This window comes from Danio rerio, chromosome 8 (assembly GCF_052040795.2).
Source record: "Danio rerio strain M-AB ecotype USA chromosome 8, GRCz13ab, whole genome shotgun sequence".
Classification (NCBI taxonomy): Eukaryota; Metazoa; Chordata; class Actinopteri; order Cypriniformes; family Danionidae; genus Danio; species Danio rerio.
Window position 1 is genome coordinate 50,104,359 of NC_141028.1, and position 21,908 is coordinate 50,126,266.

The 21,908-nt window shown below is 38.2% G+C and overlaps 2 protein-coding genes and 1 long non-coding RNA gene across 3 annotated transcripts in view; 2 read left to right on the forward strand and 1 right to left on the reverse strand.

Annotated features, from left to right (window-relative positions):
* mhc2d8.45b1 (major histocompatibility complex class II d8.45b1) overlaps positions 1-21,908 on the reverse strand; it is a 50,661-nt gene that overhangs the window by 12,622 nt on the left and 16,131 nt on the right. The window lies entirely within an intron of this gene.
* On the forward strand, positions 1,951-13,386 carry LOC147842832 (major histocompatibility complex class I-related protein 1). The gene is made up of 7 exons (XM_087264054.1): positions 1,951-2,078; positions 2,960-3,208; positions 5,882-6,166; positions 7,423-7,713; positions 10,651-10,773; positions 12,135-12,182; positions 12,492-13,386. Exons 1-7 carry the CDS (start codon positions 2,021-2,023, stop codon positions 12,512-12,514), a joined length of 1,077 nt encoding a protein of 358 aa, XP_087120180.1. The 5' UTR covers positions 1,951-2,020; the 3' UTR covers positions 12,515-13,386.
* Positions 15,372-16,428, forward strand: LOC147842833 (uncharacterized). Its single transcript, XR_015498669.1, has 4 exons — positions 15,372-15,448; positions 15,634-15,722; positions 15,962-16,101; positions 16,185-16,428. It is a non-coding gene; the product is annotated as an uncharacterized LOC147842833 (long non-coding RNA).

Consider the following 21,908-nt stretch of genomic DNA (forward strand, 5'->3'; position numbering starts at 1 on the left):
CGTGTAATGGAAGTACTAACGATACTACCCTCAAAGAACCTCCACAAAGACAGTGATAGTGTTGGAAGTCTATAGAATAGTCTACAGAATGCTGTCACCATTCAGGGAAGTACTGGATTGTAGCGTGTGAATTCAGAGAAATAGCTTGATACTAGGCAACTTGTAGCTATTTGAATTCTCTGTGGTGAGTTCTGATTATTGTTGAAAATTTCCACGACACCAAGAACTTTATTTGGACAACTTTGAAGGGGATTTTCTTAGTATTTTTTAATTATTTAAGCCTCAGAATCCAGATTTCAAAGACTTTTATCACAGCCAATATTGTCCTGTCCTAACAAAGCTTACATCAATGGAAACTTAGCCTGTTTTAGGCTGCAGGGTTATATTTTAGTATAATAATTTATGAAATATTTATGTGAAAATGTTTGGACTATACATACGTTTAAAAGTACAAGCAAATAATCTTGTTTTAATTAAAGTTCAGTGAATATAGACTTTTTATCAATTATTTGTGATAATTTTTACTTTACTAAGGAATCACTTTCCTTCAGATTAGATCAGATCCCTGCTGTATCAGGGGTCACAAAAACAGATTGAACCCCCAATATTTATTAAATATAATATAATACTTATTGGCAGATGTTCTTCCTGCCATAACCCAGACTTCAAAGTGCATTATATTTTGAGCATCTAATGCTGGAAAACACCTATACGTTGTTTTTACACACACACACACACACACACACACACACACACACACACACACACACACACACGCACACGCACACGCACACACACACACACACACACACACACACACACACACACACACACACACAATGGTCATTAAACTTTATCCAATTTACTTATACTGCATGTCTTTTGACTGTGGGCAAAGCCAAAATACCCAGAAGAAACCCAGAAACCCACAGACATCCCTTTTATGCCAATTAAGGAATGATGGGACATTCCAAGCACAGGATGCCTTACTGTACACCTCTCACATCTCTGCCATTTGTCTCATAGTAATCAAGCAGTCATCATTTATCCACTTATGCTCTCCTTTCATGTACTGTTTGGTTCATGTATTTCACTTATGTTTGGTGTCATTTGACAGTTTAGGTCCTCAACTATGGAGTGGTAAACCCAATAGAGACATTTAATTATTGTAATGAACAGACAATGCATTATTGCTTAGACATGCCTTGAAGAAGATACACTGTTAACCTTAATGTAGATTATGCGGTAAATTACTGTAAATAGCCAGTGTTTTGCTGTAATAAAAGGAAACAGTATTTTAGTGTTAAAAATGCCCAGTAAGGTTTAACAGTGTATGTTCCTGTTAATGCTTGGAGTATAAGAAGGATATGTTTCTGTTGATCAGGGAAAATTGCTTTTATCCTGCTGCTTAAGATTTTGAGATTATTTCACTTTCTCAATAATGATAACTTTAAAGAGTCATATAAATTTTATTGAAAATAAATAATTGATTTATACAAGTCGTTCTTCCTTTTACTGTTGCAATCATTGGTTCAGAATAGTAGCATTGGCTTCCAGCCTTTCAATTCCATTCTGAATTGTGCATGAAATGGATCCAAATACTATCCAATGACACCACAGGGGTGAATTTTGAATGGAAGTGAACTCATACAAATTCATGTCATCTCACAAGTATTCTAATTTCCATTCATTCTGCTCATCTTCATGAAGAACATACTTTCAAAATGGTCATTATTTTGAAAATTAAAAGTAATACCTACTTGGGCAGTACGTGATTTCAGAGGTATTGAAAGAGTGGCTCGCTGTGTGTTTTGAATGGCATATATCACTCTCCGAAGAGCACTTCAGAGTAATCATGGCCACCATATCAATGTGTTGTCTCAAACCAAAGTGCTCAAAACTAGCCACTTCGAAGGAAAGACTGGAAAGACTGGCAAGACAAGAAAAGTCACAGATGTGAGTTTGAAACTTGTAAACAACATCAAGACCATATACAAGAGCTGGTAAAAAGGATTTGATTATGAATACAATGCCGACCGTTGTGTTTCTTTTGTCATGTTTGATAACTGTTAAAGCAGGTAAGGCACTTTATGACTTTTTGTATTTTTGTGATCATGTGCTTGGAGCTGAAGCTAAAAATTCTTGACTGTACAAGTTTTTCTGTTTGTTTATTTAAATCAATTTAAATCATTATTATAGTCAGATAAACATATGTATGTGTGTGTGTTTGTTTGTTTATTTAATGAAAACAATCTAATTATATTAATATTTAGAGTTGGTAGGATTATGAAATGACATGTGACACGGTATACAATATAAACTAGTAGTGATCAAACTGGGATTGGTAATTTATTTATTAATCAGATATGACTAATCATATGCCCAAACACAAACACGCTTGCGCACATGGAGACGGTTTAAAACCATTTTTTCTGTAAGGTTTTACTTTAATGAACTGAATTTATGAACTAATAATATAAATTCATTCATTCATTTTCTTTTCGGCTAAGTCCCTTTATTAATCTGGGGTCGCCACAGCAGAATGAACCGCCAACTTATCCAGCTCACTCACTGATGGTTTAATGTAGCGGATGCCCTTCCAGCTGCAACCCATCTCTGAGAAACCCATCCATATACACATTCATTCACACTCATACACTACAAATAATTTAGCCTATCCAATTAAACTGTACCGCATGTCTTTGGACTGTGGGGGAAACCGGAGCACCCGGAAGAAACCCTTGCGAAAACAGAGACAATATGCAAACTCCACACAGAAACGTCAACTGACCCAGCCGAGGCTCGAACCAGCAACCTTTTTGCTGTGAGGTGACAGCACTACCTACTGTGCTACTGCGTCACCTTAATAATAAAATGAATTAAAATTAAGTTTTTTATGTAGTTTAGCAAAGCTATATGTGTCTGAACCTGTCAACAGAAAGCAATCTTTTCTCCACAGGTTCTCACTCACTGATGGTTTTTGGCACATACATTGCTGGACAAACACAGTTCCCTGAGTTCAGTGCAGTTGTCATGCTGGATGACCTGCAAGTGTTATACTATGATTCGATCACACAGAAACCCGTCCCTCACAGTCAGAGTAATTCAGAGTACAAGGACACCAATTATACTCTTATATTCAGAGATATGCATGACCTCTTGAAATACAGAACATTTTATGTTAAGGACAACTGGAATCTCACAGATGGTAAGTGCAAGCCTATGTTTTCATGTTACTAATACAAAGTTTATCTAGAGATGCACAGAAACGAATTTCACAGCCAGTTCTGATTATTCTGAGTGAAATCTGAAATAGTTTGGTGGTTTTGCCTTTCAATACCTCCTTCATTTAGAACAATAATAATACATTATACAGTTTTTATATAAATTTAGCCAAAAACAGTATTCTGCCCGTCTAAACATGTCTTTACAGAAAAACTCTACTCAGTAATAAACATAAAACACATTCTGATTTCTACATTCTAAACCCATTATACACTTTATAAATTCATAACATTGTATCTACTCTGAGAAGAGCTTTGGTCAAGGTAAAAGTTCAAGGCACAATGGGAGGATTCTTGAGAAGCAAAAAAGGTACTAAAGTTCCCTGCGCTCTTAGAAATTATGTTACAATGTTGTACCAAAGAAGGAACAAACCCTTGTCACTGGGCAGTACCTTTTTATGGAACAGAACTGAACCTTAAGACAAAGAAACTAATTTGTACCATTGCAGTTTGTACCTTTAAGGACATGATTTGTTTCATGGGAAACTAAAATTTTGATTGATTATAAGCAAGACTAAAATGAATGCTATGAGGAGATATGCTGCAGGATGAGAGACTGACTGTAGTGCTAAATTTAGATTGATCAATTCACTTGTTGTGCAAGTTTTTGGAATGTGGGAGAAACCGGAGAACCCGGGGAAACCCACGCGAGCCCAGGAAGAACATGCAAACTACGCAAAGAAATGACAATCAGCCTGATAAATGACTAGAACTGATGACGTTCTTGCTGTGAGGCAATAGTGCTAACCACTGGGCCACTATGCTGCCCTATGGAGGGAAAGGTGAAAAGGTTGAGGTGGAAGGAGCGATTCTTCAAATCTAAGAGGACTGCAGTGAAAAACCCAGGGTCTTTTTAGTGGGTTAGGAATGGCCTGATTGGTGGATTATACATGCTAATGCAGAACCAGCTGTGTTCAATTATAATCACGTGATCCTCTCGAAATTGGTTTATGAATAAACTTCACTTGGAAAGCAAACACAAAAAGGTGCGGATATCAATAATGAAAATGTATTTATCAGATAATACTTACCAAATGTTTATTAAAAATGCCTTAAATGTTTAGTTTACAAAATATATGTTTTTGTTTTACCAGTTGTTTTGTATTATAGAACTTACTAATTAATGTTTGAGTTTCTTTAAACATATGCTTCTAAATAATGATTCATGTTTTAAAATGTAAATTAGTCATAAAATCCCTTTGCCTTCACAGTAATATTTATTTTCATAGATATTGCAATAAAGAAGGAGTAGTCCAACACTCAAGTACCCTTTTTTGAGAGCAATTGTCTACCTTCATTTCAATTGTACCCTAAAAGGTACAGAACAGGATCATAAGAGATCTTTTTTGTGTCATATAAGGTACAACATTTATAAAGCTACAAGACTGTTCTTTAAGGAACATTATTTGTACCACCGTGTGCCTTTTTTTCTGAGAGTGTACAGTGGCATGTGCTCCAGTTGAGTCCAAAGCAAGAGATTATGTGCAAGAGTTAGAGCACTTGTACTCTGCGTTGGTAAATGCTACCCTGGCAGTGTTGTCCATCTGGATTATCAAGTGCTTGTTGTGAACTAAAGTTTGGGACCTCAGAATGACAGGTCAGTAGTCTCCCCAGGGCCATCTGTTTCATAACCACTTCAAAGCCTTCTGGGAAGGACCACAGTGAAGAGCATCTGTATTACACCCCATTTTGCCCTGAGGACTTTCTACTAACGCTTTGCACCAGGAGGTACAAGGACCAGAGTGAGAAACTGCTGATGTACAAAAGATCTGTCATAAACATTCACTCACAATTAGTACAATATTCAATTATAAATTTTGCCTGAGCAATTGTCTACATTTGATGAGGAGAGAAACTGCAGCCAGAAAAAAAGAAATAATTCAACAACTTAGCTCTTTTAGATGGATGTTAGCTATTTTAGCATGCTGCTGGACCACCCAGATTGACGGTTTGCACTTGTCAACTTGAAAAACCTGTCTTTGTTGTAATTGCTAGCAGGATTGCACCTGCAGGGGTCATATGAGGGCATGACCTGCATCATCTTTCCAGACTGCATATCCCATCAAACCTTGCACTCACAATTCAAATTCAAGTTCAATTCAAGTTTCAAATTCACATCGATTACAAGGACATTATCACTAATTACATAAATTATAAATACTCAACACACTCTGTCACAAAATTGCTGAGTTGTTTAGCTGCTGCAACATTTCTAAATAGTTCCATTGTTATTGTATTGCCCATGTTTTTGACCCCTTGGACTGTTTAGATAGTTTGTTGATTGTTGCTTGTTTGTTGTCTCAACTCTGTTGCCTGTTTTATGCTCATACTGTGTACAATGATTGGCCTGTGCTTTTAAATTTCATAAAACAAAGACTGAGTGAAGCATTCCTTTTCATGAATGTTTTTATTGAATTGACTAATTTTGTCAGTGCATCTTTAACATTTAATATCAATGGGCCTTGTCATTTACAGGATTTGTCTTCCTCAAACAGCTTTAATTTCTCATTTCTGACCAGTAGTAAAAACACTTTATACGTGTCCTGTGTTATTTAAAAGCTAATTTGTTTTAAAATAGCTTTCCTTGAATTTTTTAGGTTTACATGTGTATCAGAAACATGCTGGATGTGAATTGCTTGACAATGATGAGCCAGGATTATTCCTTTCATGGGATGCTTTTAATGGAAAAAATACCGAAGAGTTCACATTTGATGTGGCAACAAGAACGGTGCAAAATACATTGCCTTGGATGAGAATAAAGAACCTGAGTCATTTGGAATGGCTTCAGGTGACGTTTCTGTATAAGAATGTTTATCATCCTATTTGCATAAAAACTTTGCGGAGGTTTTTGGGAAAAGAAAAGAAAATTGTCATGCGAAAAGGTGAGTCAGCCTTAATTACATCGATTATTTAAAAGGGAAAAAATCAGCAAAAGAAGGCAACATAGGGTCATTCTGAAAATATAGCTCTATATACATTTCTGGAAATCGCGAATTATGTAGCCAGAGCTACGTATGGCTGCATTTTATCTTTAAAATAAATGTTACAGGGTGGTACCATTTCTTTTCTTTGACTGCTTACCTCCGGAAGGATAGCTTTTGCACTGTTACCAGTTTGTCAGGTAGCTCAACATATACGTCAGCAGACTTGAGATGCAGAGCGGAATTGACTTTGACAACGGGGTTCGAGTTCAGTGAAGAACCGTTCCAGAAAGCAGACAAAAACAAAAGCCAAAAAATAAAATAAACAAGTAAATAACAGGGAGAGAATGTGGTAAAATCTGAAAATGTGGTAAAAATCAGGCTGCAGTAAGGCCTTTTCTTTTTCTGGATTGCTTTTGAAAACACTATCAGTTGGGTTTAGGGAAGGCAGAGGGTGGTGGATTTTGTCCGTTGGTCAGCTAGTAAATCAATTAGTTTACAGTGGCCTCTGGTGGATTTACTTGAGAACAGCAGGTGCGAATGGCACTGGCAAGAAAAAATTTGAGATCTGAAAAACTGTTCACATCGACCTCTTGCGGGTTCGCGAAAACAAAGACTGCAAAAAAAAAAAAAAAACATGGCTCCTGGGACCCATTTTGCTTTCTCTAGAATTGTATATTGGAATACATGATCAGAATGAGCCTGGGTTGAAAGAAAGATAATTTAAATTACTATGTCTGAAATTAAAAGTAATTTCATGACTTAATGAGGAATTTAATTACTTGATTTAATACTACTTACAATCCCTATAAATCTCAAATCATTGACAACAGAAATTTTACTTATTAATTATTCAATTTTTTAATTAAGACATTTCAGCTTTTTATTATTTTTATTTTATTTTTGAATAATCATTTTAATTTACAAACACAAAATTTAGTTAAACATTAAGTTTAACAAAAGGTTAAACAATGCATCAGAATATTTCAAAGCAATGAGACCCTATTTCATGCTAATCATACATTGTCATTAATTTCTTACTCTCAGAACGTAATGACCATATGTTTATATGTTTAATTTATATGTCAAATTTCTGAACAAAATTAATTGTTTCTTAAACATGATCAATCATTATGTTCATTTTGTCTTTACATCCATTAATTATTAATGCAAATACTCAAATTAATGCTGTTCACTTTTTCAATTGCTTTTTAAAGTGAAACCCAGAGTCAGACTCATAAAGAAGAGACTTCCAGACTGCCAAGGGCTTCAGATCAGCTGTCTGGCTACTGGTTTTTACCCGCGTCACATTAACCTGACCCTGTTCAGAGATACTGAGCCGGTGGATGACGATCAGATCACAGGAGGGGAGATTCTGCCCAACGGAGATGGGACGTACCAGATGAGGAAGACTTTGATCATTAGTAAAGAAGAGCTGCATGAAAGACATCAGTACAACTGTACAATGAAACACCTTGATCTGGACAACAAATTGGACCTTAAGTTTGGTAATGAAAAACAAGCTATTATGAAAACAAAGCATATTTTAATATTGCTAGGGTTTATAGCACTTTGTAATTAGTGTGAGGCTGAAGCAGTGTTACATTTGCACAAGGTTTATGAGAAAACGGTTTAACATGCCAAATCATTAGGAAATCAAAGTGAAGGTCGCATATAAAAAAGTCAAAATCACAAATAAATAGTCCAACCAACAACAACAACAACAAAAAGGGTATATTCAAAAAAGCTAATAAAATATACATTTGGTCAGATTTATTAGCCCCCCTTTTAGGCTTCTTGTTTTTTTTGTTTTTTTAAGTTGTGAAGGTTTGCCTTTTAAATGTGATGTTAGGAGGATGCAATCAAACTGTAATTGTGATTTAAGCATCTGTAGAAGTTTGCAAAGCAGATAGATCTCTTGAGGTCCTTGACCATAGTAGGTTGAGGCCAATCTGTGACTGCTCTGATGTTAGAGTCTCTACATCTTGATGACTTATGTTTTGTTCGATGATGAACATTTGCTTAACCTGACATTTCAAAACATCTGGTGAATGACTGCCCATATAACAGTTATATGGCGGGCAATTTGGTAACTTAAGTGGCCTTGATTTTTCTAAAAATCTTTTACTAAAGTCTATAACAGGAGGGAACTTTGATAGTTTGAATGATGTTTAGGCTTTTAATGCTTATTGTTAAGCAAGGTTTGACTATGGCTTAGTACATACAATGGGTTTGACCGAATTCAGGCAAATAGTTTAGCTCAGCATTATACTAGGAAAAAACTGGTTCATGAACAGATGACCATGTTGGCCAAGAATAATTTCATGTCTAGGAGAGTAACTGATGTTAAAAGAGATAGCATCTTGATGGAATAGTCAAACTTGGCCTTTAAAGGGTTGTGCTTGGTGGTTGATGATGAGAAAATATGTTAATATTTTAAATATTAAATATAAATATGTTAATTGTCACATAACCAGCGATCGCTCTCCAGAGATTGCTGGTTCTCACACGAACAATAGGACTACACTACCGCCTTCTTCTGGACTACATATCAATCATATATGCACTTCTCCCAGACACTCACGCCTGCTCACTCATCTAACTTGATTACATTCGCACACCTGAGGACTTTCAGAGACTGATTAGCAACCCTACATAAGCCACTCATTCACCCATCCTGTTTGCTGAGTCTTGTTATCTGTTTCAGTTACTTTACAACGCGTTTCTCCCTGTCTTGTTTCTCTGTGTTAGACCCTAGCCTTGTTTACCTTTATTATCCTGTTTAGCCCCCTGCCTTACGACCTGTTGCCGGTTATACTGACTACGATTCTGGACTGCCTACAAATACCCGTTTGCACTTGTTTGATCATTGCTTGCCTGACACTTAATAAACCTGCATTGTGGATCTTACCTCCAATTGTCTCTGTCACTCCCCCGTCATAACATTAATACTAAAAATGGAGTAATTTTTTTAAGTAATCTTAAAGGACATATATTATGCCTTAATTTAACAATATTTGAACAATATTTTGTATAAGTTTTTTTGTGACCCTAGAATGTGTCTGGGAGGTATTAGTTTTAGTAAATACCCAGATCTTTTATTATACCCTGTTGAAAATGTCAATGTTTTTTGAGTCAAAGTAAAAACAAACAGTTTCTGTGTAAGTGGCTTGAGCTTGCAAATGAGTTGGTTCTTTCTGTGCTATATTCGCAACAGAATGGAGTTTGGACATGTCCACTTCTGATACCTAAGTTTATTGGTCAGCAAGCACAATGACTGAGAGTGACTCAGACAATGATTAAGCAGAGACCAAGAAATACCAACATTAAGACTGAACCAGGAAGTTTTACAAAGATGATTAGTTGATGTAGTTTATTCCGCCGTTTTGCAACAGTAGATACACACAGACACACACAAACGCAATTGAAAAGTTCATTATGCAACTGAATTAAACACTCACATAAACATGTGGATGGCACAGTGGTGCAGTGGGTAGCACAATTGCCTCACAGCAAGAAGGTCGCTGTTTGGAGCCTCAGCTGGGTCAGTTGGCATTTCTGTGTGAAGTCAATCCCTTCCCCTAACTTCTTTCTGTCACTTTAATTGCCATAGACTAATATGCTGATGAAATTTACAAGACACTTTAATTTTTCTATTATTTTGACATCTAAAAATACACATACATTGATCAACATAGTTTGTCAATTATGAATTATTGGACAAAATAGCCACAATGAATTTAAAAATGGTATTTCAGTCACTAATTATATTAATCTAATCATCCAAAAACAGTGTGTTTGCATTGTAGTAGGCATGATATAGATTACATTACAATAATGTGACACGATTGTTCGGAAATAAAGCTCCTTTTTCCTGTTGTATCAAATTTAATACATGCATTTTTTAACACAATTTATTTGTAAGACAATAAATTAATTATTTAGTAAATATGCTTTGTTTCAATCAAGAAAACCTTTAATTAATAAAAATAGTAGCAATATAAATTTTATTCTTACAATAACAACTTTAAGCATAAGAAATTAGCTAATCATTTTAGCCAAAAAGAATCATGAGTAATTTATTGAGAGCAGCCATTTTGAAAAGATTTTTTAAAAAGCCCTTACACGGCCTGCAGTGTCATGAAAATCCACAAGGGGGGAGAAATCAAGTATCAAACAGGTATCAAATCATATGCAACAGGTTTTTAAACAAAGTATTGATCAAATATTATATAGGTCTTAGAAACTTGTGTATCAAATATTATGCTTGCGGCTTTATAGTTAAGATTTAAAAAATAAAAATAAAAACTTGAATATACCGAATGGATTTTTCTTATTCCTTGATGTCTGTGTACATAATTCTAACATACATGTCTGTTCAAAAAGTGGATTTTGCAGGTGACTTTTTAAAGTATACTCTTTTTTTTTGTGTGTTTTTATTACAGATTCAGATGAGTTTGAATGTGACCCAGGATTCCTTAGTTTGAGTACAGTGATCGGTGGGCTGGTGTTGTGTATGTCTGTCATCACAACTGCACTTATCGTGTGGAGAAAAAGACGAGCTGCTGGTAAATATTAAATAAAATAATCCTAAAATGCTTAGAGATTAGATTTACCTCCTAATATAGTTAAAGTCAGAATTATTAGCCCCCTTGAATTATTAGCCCCTCTGTTTATTTTTTCCAATTTATGTTTATCAGAGAGAAGAATTTTTAAACACATTTCTGAACATAAAAGTTTTATTAAGTAATTTCTAATAACTGATTTATTTTATCTTTGTCATGATGACAGTAAATAATATTTGATATTTTTCAAGACACTTCTATACAGCTTAAAGTGACATTTAAAGGCTTAACTAGGTGAATTAGGTTAAGGCAGGTTAGGGTAGTTAGGTAAGTTATTGTATAATGATGGTTTGTTCTGTAGACAGTCAGAAAAAAAAAATTGCTTAAAGGGGCTAACAATTTCATCCTTAAAATGGTGTTTAAAAAATTAAAATCTGCTTTTATTCTAGCCAAAATAAAACAAATAAGACTTTCTCCAGAACAAAAAATATTATCAGACATACCGTGACAAAATATTATTAGACAAATGTCCTTGTTCTGTTAAACATCATTTGGAAAATATATAAAAAAGTATATATATATTATATATAAATATATTATGTATAAATATATAAAAAAAAAATTAAAAGGGGGCTAATAATTCAGACTTCAACTGTGTGTGTGTGTGTGTGCGTGTGTGTGTGTGTGTGTGTGTGTGTGTGTGTGTGTGTGTGTGTGTATATATATATATATAATATATATATATATATATATATATATATATATATATATATATATATATATATATATATATATATGAAGACTTTAGATGCAAAACCTTTAAAAGCCATTTGATATTTTCTTAGTTAGCATTTTTCTCTAACTCCTGTGTGTATAGGCTATGTAATTTTACTTTTATAGTCAAAAGATGAGTTATTTTAATTGCCTTTAAATAGAAATAACTGAACATAAACACATTAACGGCGGATTCAATTTTAGGAGAACATTTCAGATGGCTTTTAGAGGTCTTTGCATCTGAACTCTTCAATATATATAAAAACACACTATTATCCAATGACTTGCCTAATTACTTTAATCTCTTAACTATACCTAATAACAAAAAAACTATATTATGTCTTTATTGCTTTATAGTTTTTGCTCTTTAAGCTGAATACTAGTATCTTGGTAAATAAGAAGAAAAATATTATGAACTGTCATCATGGCAAAGACTAAAGTAATTAGTTTATAGAAATTAGTTTTAAAGGTATAATATATTTAAAAATGTGGAAAAAAATATAAATAGTGATAAAATATTAGTAACACAGAAAAAACGTCTCAGAAAATCATTCAAAGTTTACATTTAACATGGTCAAACTCTTATTCAGGTCTGAGCTCCAGTACTTCTCATCAAAGTGTATATTTTCCAGCTTCAAGTAAGTGCAATCTCACTTAACATTTAATATACATTAATAAAAATTATTGTACATATAAAAAAGATATATAAATGTATAATAATATATAAGTATTTACATAATAAATAGATAAATATGTGTTGTTTATAAATAAATTTATTAATGTAATCTTTTTATTTATATTATATATATATATATATATATATATATATATATATATATATATATATATATATATATATATATAATTTTATTTTTTTATAAGAATTGATTTTTCATTGACATGATTTTCTTTTTAATTACATTTGATTTTTAAAAACCCCTTTTCAGCTGCGGAGCAAGAAACAAGATGAAATCTCTTATGAAGCCAAGCCATAATCTTGTAGAGATTCAGTTACTTGTATCTTTACTAATAACTGTGGGCAATATTAATGCTTCAACATTTATTTGATCAACATTCCAAAGAATCTACAACTGTTTTGCGAAGGAAATGTCCTTGATCTTAACAATCTACATGTTAATTCGAGCTCTTATTGTATCTGAAGGTGACATGCAGTCAGGTGTATACTGTAACATTGTATTTGTATTCATTGTATTTAGACTTTTATAATCATTTATTCTTTTTCACAATTTTGTGGAGGACTTTAAACTTAAGTTTAATCATGGACTTGTATTTTGGGCTTTTTAACATATTTAGCTGTTATTTTTAAAGATTATATTTACTGTAGGGTGCCCCTTAATGTGGTTTCAGACACCCAGTGTTCCATCTTACCATTCAAAGCCTTGAGAGATCTTTAAGAGATTGTTTATTAATATTGGGAGGTCATTATGAAAACTTTGTTTTGTGTTATAATTGTTTGGTGAGTCATTCATTCTTTTGATCCATGAATGTTTTGTACTGTGCATTGTTGTGTGTTCTTTGCATATTTGAAAATGCTCAAAGCCTGTTGATGTGTATAAACTCATGCTTGAGTTTTTCCTTTTCTTTGTAGTTTCACACTTATCAAAATTTTCATAAAGTAAAACTTATTGCTTGTGGAATATTAAAAATGTGTTTAAAAGGGTTGATTACAAAAAACCTGCATGGCCCATGACATTGTGTAATTTAAGTACAGTGAAGTGGTATCTATTTTTAATACCCAATGGGAAAGGTCAATGTTCTGCAACATTATTTGATATATAAATTAACCATGCTCTGCCTAAATAAAAAACTTTAAACTATCAAGCCCGTCAATCCAGTGGATTTTACTCATTTAATAGCAAAAAGATATGTAAGTGACAGGCAAGGAAACTTAAGAGCAAACTAAAAAAAATATTTAATTAACTGAACTGTGGAGTTCCGTTTTCAAAAGCATTAATTTTGCCTGTATTCTCCAGTAGTGTTGTTTGTGAAGGCAATATAATTTTACATTGCAGATCAATAGAATTACATGATACATGAAATGTAAGGAACATGTTTATAATATGTCTACAAAACTGATCTATTTGAGGCAAAGAACACATTAGAACTGTGATTTAATCAAAACTGAAATGATGTCCTAATTTAACTCGGTTACACTGACATGATCTTGCCCAACGGGTCATTATTTTTATTGTTTCCTATGGCTTGGATAGTGTACAACTAATAATATATGTAATGTTTTGTTGATTTATTTGTCACATTATGACTGGACTGCAGCCAAGGGATTACAGCTTACTTCAGTGCAATGCATAATCACAGTGCTTGTTATAATTTTACATGGTTCGAATGAAATTTAATAATAAAAAGTAATAGTATAGCAGTAATATAGCTAGTAGTTTGAGGGGAACTACAACAGTACATTTATAGAAAGGGCATAAATTCAATGAGTGTTTGAAGTTTAAAAATACCACTTTTTATAACTTATTCATTCATTCATTCATTTTCTTTTCGGCTTAGTCCCTTTATCAATCTGGGGTCGCCCCAGCGGAATGAACCGCTAACTTATCCAGCATATGTTTTACACAGCGAATGCCCTTCCAGCTGCAACCCATGACAGGTAAACCCCCATACACACTCTTTTACACACATACACTATGGTCAATTTAGCTTACCCAATTCATCTATAGTGCATGTGTTCGGACTTGTGGGGTGAACCTGAGCACACAGAGGAAACTCTCGCGAACAAGGGGAAAACTGCAAACTCTACACAGAAATGCCAACTGACCCAGCCCAGGGTCCTGACCTTCTTGCTGTGAGGCAATCATGCTACCCACTGCACCACCGTAACGCCATAACTTGTTCATTTTAAGAAGAAAAAATGTTAAAATTTTTAAATTAAGGCTTGAACAGCTCCTGGAATATGAAAATTTACAAAAAATTTAATCTTAACATCAAAATTAATTTTAAATATACTAGAAATAGAAATCTGAGCAGAAAATCAATTGATGCTAATTAGCCGTGGCTTGTCCTCATCATTTTATTTATTTACTTATTTATTAATTTATTTAATCTAGGCTAAGTATATGTGTTTATGCTAAAATGTCACTGGGGTTTTTTTCTATTTGTTTGTTTAATTTTTTGTTTGATATCAGAATCCATTCAAAAATCTATAGTTTTGTGCTAATGCTGTACACATGAATTGTACATTATTTTTTTGTTTGTTTGTTTTTGAACAATCATTTTATGTTGTCCAATCAATGCTAATTATAATTATTTATATTTAAAAAAGTGTTTTAATGGGAATCAAAAGCAAGTACTAATACATTTACATTTAAAATGACGAATGCATAAAGAAAATCATGAGCTTGAGGAGTTTTAAACCATTTTTATTAAACAGAGATTAACTTGCATTTGAAAGTGCTTTAAAAAGTGTCAAAGTACTGGTGGCAGCAAGAGGCCGCTTTATTTGAGTAAAGCATTGAGCGACTCATTCAGCCAATGAACGGATGAACGGACAGATGAACCAATCACTGAATCATCGACTCACCCAAGTCTTCTTTGCGAAGGCCTGAATTGTTCGTGTAAAAGAAAACGCGGCTGTGTTATTCATATAGAGTTATGGTCAACTGTTCTGCTATTTATTTTTTAATCATTATTTATCTTAATTTTTTTACTATTATTAATAAGAAAAAAATATGTATTGCCGGAAGTTCTTCAGCACCTGCGTCACGTGGTGCCCTCTGTTAGATGTTATATGAAGACTCCTGGTCTGTCCCTGGTGTTTTAGTCACACAAGCTCCTGTTTTGCAGACATCAAGCTGGACGATGGGGTGAATCTTCACCAAGAGGTGATCCTTCACTCCTCTTACTGGAGCAGTTATTGAAGGTATTGAACAAATGAATAGCACAATAGCAAAACGCAATGTAAAGCACACAATATACGCACACACACACACACACACACACACACACACACACACACACACACACACTCAGCTTCTTAGGGAGATTTGAGATTGTTTGAAGGGTTGAGGGTGAAAAGATTCAAATGTGCAAATGCCTGTAAAACAGACTGAGAATCTGGCTGAGGCAAAGGCATCAGAGGAGGACAAGCTGAAAGCGGTGATGTACCAGTCCAGCCTGTGCTACTACTCCAGCAGGTGAGCGTTCAGATACTGACAGGTTTTCTTTTGTGAGAAATGTCTGAGCTGATTCTCATGGTTCTGATATTCACTAGTGAGGCCATGAAGCTGCTTGGGATCCCGGGACACCACATTAGGCACTGCCCCACTAATGTGGTAACTGGGTTTCCAAGCTCACGATTGCTGTGAACTTGAGCCCTTGTCCTCATCAGTCAGATTGTTTGCTCAGAGTTTGACTGTCACTCCTCAATTCACAGGGCAGCGGCTCTGCTCCGCACAAGCGCATCCGGAAGAGCACAGAGATTCCCCGCAGCTTCCTGTTGGAGGTGGACGACCCAAACCGAAAGGGAGTCATGATAGACGGCAGCGGCAGATACGTCATTCCCATCATAGACGCGTGAGTAAACTGTACTTGGCATAGCCACATGTCCAAATCTCACATGATGTCTGCTTGTGTGTGTTTGCGCTCGATCTGTTCAGTGAGGCCTAAGCTGCTGAGAAGAGAAAGAGGCCGTCCTTCTCCTGCCAGTCCAAGCCTTTGCCCTCCTCGTCCTCAGCAGGTGCGGCATCTTCGGTCCGGGAACCCGCTCCCTATCTCCACCAGACACGCGCTGTGACCAGAAGAGACCACGTCGCTGAGAGACCTTCATCCAAGAGACATGGAGCCAACGTGTAAATATTGTACATAGTTTATTAATAAAAGATAATAAAGATTATAGCTGCATGAACTGTGTGGACTGGTTAACCTTCACTCCAGTAGTGCAACACACACTAATTAATTCATTAACACAATATTATAAAGTTTTGCTTTAATTTAGGAAAAAAAAAACTCTTTTGGGCTAAAATCTGATGTTTTTTTCAGCGTTCTTACTTCAGTCTTTAAGGTCAGGTTATCCTTCAAATGTCAGTGTAAAGTGTGGAGTACACTATTAGTGCTAGTCGTGTTTTTCATAGTTACCAGTGCTGATGGAGTTTTTTAAAGTGTCATATTCTGCTGGAAACGTTTAATTTTAATGGTAATGAATAAGCTGAGGTCTTGTGAGTAACTTCACAAGTTGGCCATAGTCTACACAGATGACATGCTCATCTACTCCCAGAACGAAATGTTGCAGCTTGTCTGGTCTTCAATGAGCCCAAGAGAGGCCCCGTCACAGTTGCATTTGCTAAAATCAGGTTCTGTTATGCGGAGTATTATAAGATTTTGAGAGTGATAATCTGAATATGATACGACATTTATCTTTCAGGTCAATCCTTTTTTCATAATTTCCAAATCGTGACATTTTCGACCCTCTTGAAACCATTTATTGTGCATTTAAAGGGTTAATCCTAAAAATAATCAAACATTACTTTAAATTTTGAAAAATTTCATTAGTTTATTTCGCATTTGGTGCTTATTCAAAATCTTTCAGCACTAACACACAGACCATTTCCAGACCATTTAGTTGTAAATACACTATTAAATATTATTATTTACAGTATTATTTCTTAAACAATAATATTTAATACACAAAGTAGCCATTACAAAAGTTGTCAAGCTGTTTAGTCAAAACTTAGTTTATTTATGCAACTGCTGTCATGGTCTGTCACCTGCATGTTGTCGTCACATTCATTTGTTTTGTTTTCTCAGCGCACATGGCGTTATTTTGACAGATCGCCATGCGCTCTGCTGTCTCACCCCACCCACTTGTCATTCTACGCATTAGATCATTAGTTCATTCACACCTGTCTGTAGTTTTCCTTCATTAGTCTCCCTATTTATTCCTCTTGTTCTCACTTTCCTGTACCTTATCGTTCGCGTGTCTTACCTTACGATCCTGTTTCATGATCTCGTCCAGTCTCGTCTCGTCTCGTTACTGTTTAGGCTCCAGTGCCAGTCTTTAACTGTTGTTTTGGATTTTGGATTTTACTTTTTCTTTCTCCCCAGTCAGACCGTTCCTGCTGTAGATCAGCTGTGTTTCTCCTCACCTCTCGGCACTTCCTGCTCCAGTTCCGCATTAACGCCCACCAGCGATCTCCTCTCCAGCCGACTTTCTCTCCTCCTGCTCCCTCTCGTCCTGGTTGCCAGCATCGCAGAATAAACCCCTTGCTGACTGACGGCTTGGATTGCCGTGCGCCTCTCGCTGAAGCAGTTTTATTTTGCTTTCATTTTCTTTTGCATTGACTATCTAGTGACGGCTTGGTTTGCCGTGCGCCTCCTATTGGGACGATTGGTATTGCATTTAGTTTTCTTTTGCTTTACCCCTTTTTACTGGTGCTTGAGACTGCCGTCTGCCCTCTAGAGGCCATCCTTGGTTTTCTTATTTTTTTCTTTATTTTTTGCCTGGATTTTTCATCCCTCTGTGGGTTCCCCAGCTCCACCTGCTGGAGGTTTTTTGTTATTGCCCAGTCAGCAAGATTAATAAAATTGTTTTTTTTGACCTGCACTTGAATCCTCTCATTCTCTTTCCTGACAGAACGATAAGGTCAGAATGGATTCAGCAGGCACGGATCAAGTGCGAACTGCACTTGCCCAGCAGGGTGCACTCCTGGGTCAACATGCCACCCAGCTCACCACCACCTCCAGAGAGTTGGAGATGCTCACTGCCCAAGTGGTCGAGCTCAACGCACGAATTGAATCACTCCAGCATGAAGCTGCAGGACCCAGGCAGGTTGCTCCACCTATCGCCACCCACCACCACGATCCAGAGCCCCATGCCAACAATCCACCTCCGTATGATGGAGATCCCAGTTCCTGTCGGGCCTTTTTATCGCAGTGTGGCCTTGTTTTTGCCCTGCAACCCCGCCGTTATGCCACCGAGGCCTCCAGAGTGGCATATGTCCTGACCCTGCTCACTGGGAGAGCACGTGAGTGGGGCACTGCAGTCTGGGATGCTAGGGCACCCTTCTGCCGTTTTTTTGATGATTTTAAGGACGAAATGATTAAGCTCTTTGACCGGTCCGCACAGGGAGATGAGGCGGCTGCCAGGTTGGCACGACTGACCCAGGAGGGCCGTTCTGTCACCGACTATTCTATCGTGTTTAATACTTTAGCGGCCACCTGTGACTGGAATGAAGGGGCTCTCCGATCCAGATTTTTTGAGGGTCTGAATGAGGAGATCCAGGATGAGATCGCCTCTCATGAGCTTCCTCGCCACCTGGAGACTCTTATTGACTTAGCTCTACGTGTTGAGGGGCGCCTTCGCCGCCGCCGCCAGTGGCGGTCTGTCCATTCTTCCTGGAGGGCTGATGACATCTTCCCCCAACAAGCCTCCTCTACTCCTCCCTCTTCCGATCCTGAGCCCATGCAGATGGGACGTATGCACCTCACGCCTCAGGAGAAGAGGGACCGCCTAGCCCGTGGCGTGTGTCTCTACTGTGGCAAACCAGGGCACTTTGCCATCAAGTGTCCTTTAAAAGCCAGGGCCCATCAGTAAACCGGGGAATCCTGGTGGGCGCCTCCCCCTGTCTGAATTCCCCTCTGTCTCGCACCCTATTGCCTGTCACCATACAACATGAAGGATCCCTCAACTCCTGCTCTGCCTTGCTCGACTCCGGGGCCGAAGGCAATTTCCTGGACTGTCTCACTGCCAAGCAGTGGGGTATCCCCGCCATCCCCCTCCCTTCTCCTATTTCTGTCTGGTCGTTAGCGGGTCAGCTCATCTCTACCATTACCCACATCACCCCTCGTGTAAGTCTTGTTGTTTCCGGCAATCACCGTGAGGACATTGAACTGTACCTTCTTGATTCACCAGGTTCCCCTATTGTCTTGGGGCATCCCTGGCTGGTACGGCACAATCCTCACGTTGATTGGTCCGGAAATTCTGTGTTGGCCTGGAGTCAGTCTTGTCTTGCTTCTTGTTTGGGTTCTGCCTTGTCTCCTGGTTCTTTGTGTTCTGTGTTGCAGGAGGAGACTGTTGATGTAACAAAGGTCCCGGTTGAGTACCATGGTCTTCGCCAGGTCTTTAGCAGAGCTCGGGCCGGATCTCTTCCTCCTCATCGACCATATGACTGTGCCATTGACCTCCTCCCAGGCACTTTTCCGCCCAAGGGTCGCTTATATTCCCTTTCTGGTCCAGAAAGAGAGGCTATGGACAGGTATATTCAGGAATCACTTAGTACTGGTCTCATCCGTCCCTCATCATCACCTGCGGGTGCAGGGTTCTTCTTTGTTAAGAAGAAGGATGGCTCCCTGCGTCCATGTATCGACTACAGAGGGCTGAATGACATCACAATTAAAAACAGGTACCCCTTACCTCTTATGTCTTCTGCCTTTGAGTTGTTGCAGGGAGCCCAGGTCTTTACCAAGTTAGACCTCCGTAACGCTTACCACTTGGTGCGCATCCGTGAGGGAGATGAGTGGAAGACAGCCTTTAATACCCCTACGGGACACTTCGAATATCTTGTCTTACCTTTTGGTCTGACCAACGCCCCAGCTGTCTTCCAGGCCCTGGTCAACGACGTGCTGAGAGACATGGTAAACAAGTTTGTCTTTGTGTACCTGGATGATATTCTCATTTTTTCATCCTCTTTACAGGCACACACTCATCATGTACGTCAGGTCCTCCAACGACTATTAGAAAACCAACTCTTTGTTAAGGCGGAGAAGTGCGAGTTCCACACGAAGTCGGTTACATTCCTGGGGTATGTCATCTCGGCTGAGGGAATAAAACCTGATATTGCTAAGGTAAGGGCCGTTGCCAAGTGGCCAGTCCCCAACACCCGCAAGGCTCTGCAGCGTTTCCTGGGTTTCGCCAATTTCTATAGGCGCTTCATCAGGAACTTTAGTCAGTTGCTGCACCCTTAACGGCTCTCACCTCCACTAAAGTTATGTTCAGGTGGAATACACAGGCTCAGGAGGCCTTTGATGTTCTTAAGTCCCGTTTCATCTCTGCTCCTGTCCTTTCTATTCCAGATCCTGAACAACAATTTATTGTCGAGGTTGATGCTTCTGATGTTGGGGTAGGCGCGGTCCTATCTCAGCGGTCCCCCAAGGATGGGAAGGTGCATCCTTGTGCCTTTTTCTCTCATCGCCTGAGCCCAGCAGAACGTAATTACGACATAGGTAATAAAGAGCTGTTGGCAGTCAAGCTGGCTTTGGGTGAGTGGCGTCACTGGCTGGAGGGAGCAGTGCATCCCTTCTTGGTCTGGACGGACCATAAAAACCTTGAATATGTCCGTTCGGCCAAGAGGTTAAGCGCACGCCAGGCCCGCTGGGCACTCTTCTTTGGTCGATTCAACTTCAGTCTCTCGTACCGGCCAGGGTCCAAGAATACTAAACCTGATGCCCTCTCTCGGCTGTTCGAGGTCCCCAGTGGGGAGTCCTCAATTGGACCCATCCTCCCTGAGGGAGTGGTGGTTGGGTCTCTCTCCTGGGGCATCGAGCAGCAGGTAATTAAGGCCGGTCGAGGGATTGAGGTGCCAGAAGGGTGTCCGGATGGTCGGCTGTTTGTGCCGGTTGCGCTGCGTTCCGAGGTCCTCCGGTGGGGGCATGCATCCAGGCTGGTTTGTCATCCAGGAATTTGGAGGTCACTGGCTGCCATCCGCCAGCGATTTTGGTGGCCCTCTCTGAGGCAGGATGTCAGGCAGTTTGTGTTGGCTTGCTCGGTTTGTGCCCAGAATAAGACCTCTAACCGAGCACCTGTTGGTCTGCTCAAGCCCTTGCCCATTCCCTCTCGTCCATGGTCACACCTGGCCCTTGACTTTGTTTCTGGCCTTCCCCCCTCAAGAGGAAACACTGTCATCATGACTGTAGTTGACCGTTTTTCTAAAGCAGCTCATTTTATTCCTTTGCCCAAACTTCCCTCAGCCAAGGAAACAGCTCAAGCTATGGTTGACCATGTCTTCCGGATTCATGGCCTTCCGGTTGATATAGTCTCTGATAGGGGACCACAGTTTGTTTCCCGGTTTGAGAGAGTTCTGTCGACAGATCGGAGCCTCTACGAGTCTGTCTTCAGGTTTTCACCCCCAGACCAACGGGCAATGTGAGCGAGCCAACCAGGATCTCGAAAGAACTTTCCGCTGCCTGACCTCCCAGAATCCTTGTTCTTGGAGCCAACAGCTCTCATGGGTTGAGTACGCCCATAATTCCCTGCCGGTTGCGTCTACTGGTATGTCCCCATTTCTCTGTTCCATGGGTTATCAACCTCCTTTGTTTCCCTCACAGGAACCTGACGCTGCAGTCCCGTCTGCCTTGGCCTTTGTCCAACGGTGCCGTCGCACCTGGAT

Excerpts from the sequence above, each read along its gene's own strand:
- LOC147842832 (XM_087264054.1), top strand. The coding sequence starts at position 2,021 with ATGAATACAATGCCGACCGTTGTGTTTCTTTTGTCATGTTTGATAACT. Across the intron at positions 3,209-5,881 it reads CAACTGGAATCTCACAGATG|GTTTACATGTGTATCAGAAA; the intron begins GTAAGTGCAAGC and ends TGAATTTTTTAG. Across the intron at positions 12,183-12,491 it reads TGTATATTTTCCAGCTTCAA|CTGCGGAGCAAGAAACAAGA; the intron begins GTAAGTGCAATC and ends ACCCCTTTTCAG.